The sequence below is a fragment of the Jatropha curcas genome, chromosome 5 (genome assembly GCF_041381405.1).
Source record: "Jatropha curcas cultivar XTBG-Jc1 chromosome 5, XTBG_Jcur_1.0, whole genome shotgun sequence".
Lineage (NCBI taxonomy): Eukaryota > Viridiplantae > Streptophyta > Magnoliopsida > Malpighiales > Euphorbiaceae > Jatropha > Jatropha curcas.
Genome location: NC_143155.1, coordinates 24226 through 32140, shown reverse-complemented (window position 1 = coordinate 32140; position 7915 = coordinate 24226). Strand labels below are relative to the sequence as shown.

Below are 7915 nucleotides of genomic sequence, written 5' to 3'. Positions count from 1 at the left end.
TTTGATAAACTAATGGAGTAAATTGATTATAATTTATAAAGTTGAAATCTGGCAAATTGGATATGTAAGCCAAATCTGGGAGGCAAAATGAGCTATTTTCTTCTAAAGATATATATAGGAATCGAATATAAGAAACTTACATCTCATCTATAATGGCTTATCTTCTAGACAGATAGAACATGGTGTGGTGAAAGGGTTAGGGAACTTGGGGCAGGTGTGGGTGGTATGACAAGTCATTCCCTATCCCAAACTACTTGCATTAATTATCCAGTTGGCTATTAGGTATCTGTGTGTACATTCCTTTCCTTCCTTTGCATGTGCAAAGATGAGAAGCTGCTCAACTGTTTTTTTCGTTTTACCAATACTGTTCAAATTCAATGCTTATTTACACTGCGCGTGAAATTCATCTGATTGCTTAAGTAGTAATAAAAATTCAAATAGCTGAAGCAAGCTTGTTAAATGTATATGTCAAGTCAACTGTCAAAGCAACAGTTGCCGATGGCGCTGGTGTGGTGTCAAAAACTTGATGGAGCCGTAAGTTTAATGAGGGTCGGTCTTGTATTAAATGCCGCTACCAACAACCCCCGGAACCCATTTAATGGATGAGAAATGAGAAAGGTGTAATTTCATGTCTCTTGATATTTTTTTTCCTTTCCTTCTTCTATATTGGTTGTTTAGACGTTGAATATGGAGTAGGAGCAGAAACATCAGCAGTAGAAGAATAGAGAATTGCGCATCCGGTGGTCGGTTTGCCAACTCAAATTGTGTTGAGGCTTTTTCTGCATGGGTTTGTTCTTAACCTAATGTTCACTTGGTCAACTCATCCATTACTCGTTTCTCCGTCCTCACAACTTTCTCGCCTACTGTCTCTCTCTCGCTTGCATATATAACTTTTCATCTCTGTTATAGCTCCTTGAATGGTTGTTTTACAATCAAGATTTAAGCTTCAAAAATTTAATTAGGATGAAGAATTCAGCTAATCACGTAATGATGGAGATAGAGTCAAGCAAACCGGCAGGAAATGGGATGGTGGTTGGGGGTTTGAGTCCTCTAAGCGAGACTCTTTGGAGAGAAAAGGCAAGCACAGAATTTGTAGGGGATGTTTCGGCTAGGCTTACATGGAAGGATCTAACGGTGATGGTGAGCCTCAGCAATGGGGAGACACAAAATGTTTTGGAGGGTCTCACTGGTTATGCTGAACCAGGAACTATCACGGCGCTCATGGGTCCATCTGGTTCTGGCAAATCCACTCTGCTTGATGCTCTCTCTAGCCGCCTTGCTGCCAATGCTTTCCTTTCGGGGACCATTCTGCTTAATGGTCGTAAAACCAAGCTCTCTTTCGGAGCGGCAGTGAGTTGTTTGTTTGTTTTGTTTTTTTTAAATTTATTAATTGATCCTTCCTTGCCTTAATGGTCGCAAAGATTAGTTTGTATATGCTTTCGGAAACATCTTCTAATCCTATTATATGCTCTGCTTGTTTGACTTGGAGCTTAAAACTTAGAACTTAGGAGAGTCCCCTCTGTTCTGTAATTCGGACTGATTTTGTACAAACATACATAGGCCTATGTGACACAAGATGACAACTTGATCGGTACTCTAACGGTGAGGGAAACAATCTGGTATTCGGCTCGACTACGTCTCCCTGATAAGATGCCTCGGTCGGAGAAGCGGGCGTTGGTTGAGAGTACCATAATAGAGATGGGTCTTCAAGACTGTGCAGATACAGTTATCGGAAATTGGCATTTGCGTGGGATTAGTGGAGGAGAAAAACGAAGAGTCAGCATTGCTCTTGAAATCCTTATGAGGCCTAGATTGCTGTTTCTTGATGAACCAACAAGCGGACTTGACAGGTTAATTACATGCTCTTAGTTGGATCCATCTTCCTGTTGCTATTTGAATATTTAATCTTTTCATGGGCTGTTGCTGGCTCTAACCTTCTATTCGATATGTGTGGCCAGTGCTTCAGCTTTCTTTGTAACACAGACATTACGTGGTCTGTCTAGAGATGGAAGGACTGTCATAGCTTCAATTCACCAGCCAAGTAGTGAAGTGTTTGAGCTCTTTGATAGACTGTACTTGCTTTCAGGAGGCAAAACTGTTTATTTTGGTCAGGCTTCAGAAGCATACGAGGTAAGGCGTCTCTGCTATTATATTATCGATTCACTTACTTAGAAACTAAACATTTTAATTGGTGTTGGCAGTTCTTTGCACAAGCTGGCTTTCCTTGCCCTGCCCTGAGAAACCCCTCTGATCATTTTCTTAGATGCATCAATTCTGACTTTGACAAAGTAAAGGCTACTTTGAAGGGGTCCATGAAACTGCGGGTATCACTGCTTCTTGTCATCTATTTCTATTGGAATTTGAAATTATAATATAAACAGGAGTTAGTATAAGGGAAGAATATGCATGATGAATCTGGTAGTTTGATTCATTTTAGCTTCCTGATTGAGTACTTGCTATTAGTATGGACAGGCTATTAATGTTTTTATATTAGAATTCTCTCACGCTGTTCAAGAATAACCTGATTCTCGTTAAAACTTGACTTGGTCTTTCTATTCAGTTTGAGTCAAGTGAAGATCCTTTGGAGAAGATAACAACAGCTGAAGCCATACGAACTCTTGTTGACTACTACCGTTCTTCTCAGTACTATTATGCTGCAAGAGAAAAAGTTGAGGAGATATCTAAAGTTGTAAGTATCATTTATGCTCAATTATTATTCATTTATTTGTAGTCTTCTATTCTTTATGATCGATCATGCTTTTTGATTAGTATCATTTCTTTATGTCCGTTACAATTGATTATGATATATTGCTTCACCATGTGTTACAGAAAGGAACTGTGCTAGATTCAGGAGGAAGTCAGGCTAGTTTCCTGTTGCAGGCCTTTATTCTAACCAAACGTTCATTCATTAATATGTCAAGGGACTTTGGCTATTACTGGCTCAGGCTTGTGATTTACATTGTGGTCACCATCTGCATTGGAACTATCTACTTGAATGTCGGCACAGGTTACAATTCAATCCTGGTACTTTTCTCTGTCGCCAATTTGCTATCTTAAGTTAATTTTCGTTATAAGCAGAATATGAACGTTAAATTGTTGGATAAAAAGCGCACCGCACTTCTTTTGACACTCCTTTCAAGAACATAAGAACGTTACACTCTAACGCATTACTAATAACAGCACAAGTAACTTGTAAAAGGAACTGTAGAACTTTTTTTTTTTTTTTTTTTCCCAACAGAATACTAGTTGGAGAACTAGTTTGCTTTTTTCAAGGAAAAAGAAATAATTAACCGAACTGATGAGACCCAGGAGACCTGTGTGCATTCAGTAGAGATTTTAACTATTTTTTCCCTTCCATCTGTGACAGGCGAGAGGTTCATGTGCCTCCTTTGTCTTTGGTTTTGTCACTTTCATGTCAATTGGTGGATTTCCTTCTTTTGTAGAAGATATGAAGGTAGTTACTTTATCTTCTTGTATGAGGTACCCACATACATAAATTTACCAAGAAAAGTAATAATCAGGATTTCTCTATTTGCATTTTGATTTGAAGGTGTTCCAAAGAGAGAGGCTGAATGGCCACTATGGTGTGACTTCTTTTGTGATTAGCAACACAATCTCTGCAATGCCATTCCTGATAATGATCACTTTTATCTCTGGAACCATTTGTTACTTTATGGTCCGCCTTCACCCAGGTTTCGAACATTATTTATTCTTCGTGTTGTGCCTTTATGCAAGTGTCACCGTGGTTGAGAGCTTGATGATGGCCATAGCTAGCATTGTCCCCAACTTCCTCATGGGTATCATCATCGGAGCTGGAATTCAGGTTTGTTGATGATATACAATATGTTAAATGTACCAATTAACAAGATCTATAGATGAGTAACTTATGAATTTTTGTTCAACTGTGATGTCAGGGAATATTCATGCTAGTCTCTGGATACTTTAGGCTTCCGAATGACATACCAAAACCTGTTTGGCGCTATCCGATGTCATATATTAGTTTCCATTTCTGGGCTCTACAGGTAAGCTAATACTATATATATCCTTATGCATGCTTCTACCTTTCATTATTCATCAATGGCTGAAGCATATTTTTATGTATTTTCCAGGGGCAGTATCAGAATGATTTAAGAGGCTTGATGTTCGACAACCAGACGCCAGATCTTCCCAAGATTCCTGGAGAATACATCCTGGAAAATATATTCCAGATTGATGTGCACAGATCAAAATGGGTGGACCTAAGTGTCATCTTCAGCATGATTGTCGTCTACCGCATAATCTTTTTTATTATGATCAAGATAAGTGAAGATGTCACGCCTTGGATAAGAGGTTACATAGCAAGGAGAAGAATGCAGCAGAAGAATGGAACTCAAAATACAACTGTAGCTCCCGATGGTCTAACGCAGTCCCCTTCTTTGAGAAATTACGTAGCCAATCGACCAAGTGGTAAAAGGTAGATGAAAGATAAGCTAGTATGGTATTCCAATTTGGAGGAGCATGCCACGATAGGCAAAATTATATTAATCCTTCTAACATTCTATCCAATCCTTAAGCATATATAATATGAAATGAAATACATGTACCTTAAGGCTTTCACTTCAGTTTAAAGAGATGTTATTGGCAAGTGCGGGCCCTCTAAATGATATTTCATTATGCAAAATAAGACTATTTATGCTTTTCTGAATCTTTCTTCTGTTTTCTTTTTAGCTTTTGGACAGCAATACAAAATGAAAAAGTTTGAAATAAACTGTCATGGAGGCGACACAAAGGATAATCTATTACTCTTGGTATACGTTTGATATACAAAATGAAATAGAATCAATAACGAAATCGGGTGTAGAATGAAAATCTTTATTCCTATATTTGGTTCGCAAATAGAAGAGGAACTAAATTCGATTTTTTTATTTGATTGGGATGGGGCAGATTCGAAGACAAAAATAAAATAAGGATATATTAATAAAATAAGGATATATTTAGTATCTTGGGACGAAATAAGGATATAATTGGTATTTCGAAAAAAGTGGAATGTTTATTTTTTTAAAAATCTTAAAATAGTATGTTATTTTGGGTTAATATATTAGAATACTTAGAGGTTTTGCAATCTCTCTATTAAATTTTTCTATGCAATTTTGCACTAGTATCTCAATTACAATTAAAAGGAAATTGTAAATATAAAAAAACTTTCAATGAAATTACACATATATCCTTGAGTTAAAAAAACTTCCAATGAAATTACACATTACTTTGAGTTAGACTTAACTCAAGCTATTTAAATGTTCGTGAGAATCAATGCAGAATTATTTATATCTCTCCTTTTTTAAGTATTAATTAAATATGTTTTGATATCTCGTTTTTTAAAAGCTACAGATATAGCCTGCAGAATTGCAGTTGAAATTTTATGAAGAGTTTGGATCCGTTCCGCAAAATTAGCTGTTTTGATAATTGTTAACTGTTTTAGTAGCTATTAGCCATTTTATTAGTATTTAGTTGTTTGCTGTTATTGTTAGCTGTGTGAGTAGTGTTAACTATCCAGATTTTTGAATTAGCCCTTTTTCTAGAATTGATAGGGAAGAGAAATAATTATTTTTAGATAAGAAGAGTGGAAATCCTACTTTATTTGTTAATTAGACTTTAACCTTCAAAATATATATATATATATATATATATATATATATATATATATATATATATATATATTATTCTTTTATATATTTTATTATTATATATTATAAGTAATCCCCCTATAATTATTTAGTCATTTATGTCCAAAACATATTATAATTTGATTAAGTGTTGTAGGTGAGCTGCTTAACCTCGAACTTGTGAATTGCTTAAGTCTGGACTGGGTGAGCTACGTAAACTCGAACGGGTGGACTGCTGCTTAAATTCGAACGGGTGGACTGCTTAAGTTTGGACCGGTAGTTGCTAAAGCTCAAACGTGTGGACTACTTGAGTTTGGACTCGGTAACTGCTAAAGCTCAAACGTGTGGACTGCTTAAATCCGAGCTAGGTTTCTTTAGAGCTTGAATTTATCTGACTTGGTGTGTCTTCACCTCTTTTGGGTTCAGCTATATGTCATTAACTTCTTATCTCATATTCATATTAAGCAATATTTATAAAAACAAACTTTCATAAGCAATTTAGAAGAAGGAAAAAAAAAAAAGGTTCTTTAATAGTCAACTGCGAGTGGTTCTCCTTATCCCCTCTTTTCCCATGACATAATATAACCTAATTTATAAATACAATAAAATAAATCTGCAACAAGTACCTTGAAGAAGATATGATACCATAATAAAGAGTTGACCTGAGAGATAAGAGAATAGTTCTTCTACGTAGGTATGAACAATTCTATACCCCCTTTATAAATACTAACTTTGTATAACATAATTAATGGCCTTCATACAAGACTTCTTAAACCAAAGGGGTATACCTTTGAATTTTTGGACGTGGAAGCTCCGTCACAAAATGACCCAAAAAAGATTTCAATGCTTGCTTCAGGTCTTAGCCGAAATATTATAACCTCGAAATGACATGCCAAGCAACATATATAGAGATATTGGGCCAAAACTACCGAATACTTTCAGAGTGACACCGATTCTTCGCATGAATTTATATTGCTTATGCAATTCTTAATGATGCATTGATCAGGCAAGATAGACATGCCGGGCTGACTATGAGTTCCCAAACTATCGCCTAGAAGACCCTATATGAGCTGCCCGTCAGACATACAGAAGATATCGGCTCCAGAACAGGCCTTCATACAGGGCTTCTTAGACCAAAGGGGTACCTTTGGATTTTTGGCGTGGGAGCTCCAGTACAGAATAACCTGAAAATGATTTTAATGCTTCCTATAGGTCAATTATGAAATATTATGGTCTCAAAATGGTGTGCCAAGAAATAGACAGAGGGATATTGGGTTAAAATTGCCCAATGGTTTCAGAGTGGCACCGATTTTGCGCATGAACTTATCTGGCATATGCAATTCTTAATGACGCATCAAGCAGGCGAGATATGCATGTCGGGTTGACCACGAGACCCCAAACTATCACCTAGAAGAACCTATGCGAGTTGCCCGTCAGGCGTACAGATGATATAGGCTCCGAAACTGGCCTTCATACTGCACTTCTTAGACCAAAGGGGTATACCTTTGGATTTTTGAGCCCGGAAGCTCCGACACGGAATAGCCCAAAAATGATTTCAATACTTCGTATAGGTCTTGGACAAAATATTATGGTCTCAAAATGGCATGCCAAGCAACAGATAGAGGGATATTATGCCAAAACTACCGAATGCTTTTAGAGTGGCACCGATTTTGCGCATGAATTTATATATGGCATATGCAAATCTTAATAATGCATCGAGTAGGTGAGATAGGCATGCCAAGCTAACCATGAGACCCCAAACTATCGCCTAGAAGACCCTATATGAGCTGCCTATCAGGCGTAAAATGATATCAGCTCCTGGAACAACATTCATATAGGGCTTCTTATACCAAAGGGAATTTTGAATTTTTGGGGTCGGAAGCTCCGACGAGGAATGACCTAAAAATGATTTCAATGCGTCCTATAGGTTTTAGACAAACTATTATGGTATTGAATTTGAGTGCCAAGTAACAGATATAGAGATATTGGGCCAAAACTACCGAATGCTTCCAGAGTGGCATTGATTTTGCAGATGAATTTATATTGCTTATGCAATTCTTAATGACGCATCAAACATGTGAGATAGCCATGCCGAGCTAATCATGAGACACCAAACTATCACACAGAAGACCTGATGCAAGTTGCCCCTCAGGCATATAGAAGATATCAGCTCCGGAATTAGCATTTATATAGGGCTTCTTAGACAAAAGGGGTGTACCTTTGGATATTTGGGCCCAAAAGCACTGACACAGAATAACCCAAAAATGTTTCAA

At 37.1% G+C, this 7915-nt stretch overlaps 1 protein-coding gene across 2 annotated transcripts; it reads left to right on the top strand.

Annotated features, from left to right (window-relative positions):
- Positions 1-432: 432 nt before the first annotated feature.
- Positions 433-4684, top strand: ABCG11 (white-brown complex-like protein). 2 transcript variants are annotated; one of them, XM_012211864.4, is made up of 11 exons: positions 635-787; positions 963-1350; positions 1561-1850; positions 1959-2130; positions 2202-2324; positions 2561-2689; positions 2830-3024; positions 3368-3454; positions 3551-3823; positions 3915-4022; positions 4110-4684. In XM_012211864.4, exons 2-11 carry the CDS (start codon positions 964-966, stop codon positions 4455-4457), a joined length of 2112 nt encoding a protein of 703 aa, XP_012067254.1. In that variant the 5' UTR covers positions 635-787; position 963; the 3' UTR covers positions 4458-4684. The 2 variants fall into 2 exon arrangements, with proteins under 2 accessions (XP_012067245.1, XP_012067254.1); XM_012211855.3 differs by having other exon boundaries at positions 433-1350.
- Positions 4685-7915: the final 3231 nt, after the last annotated feature.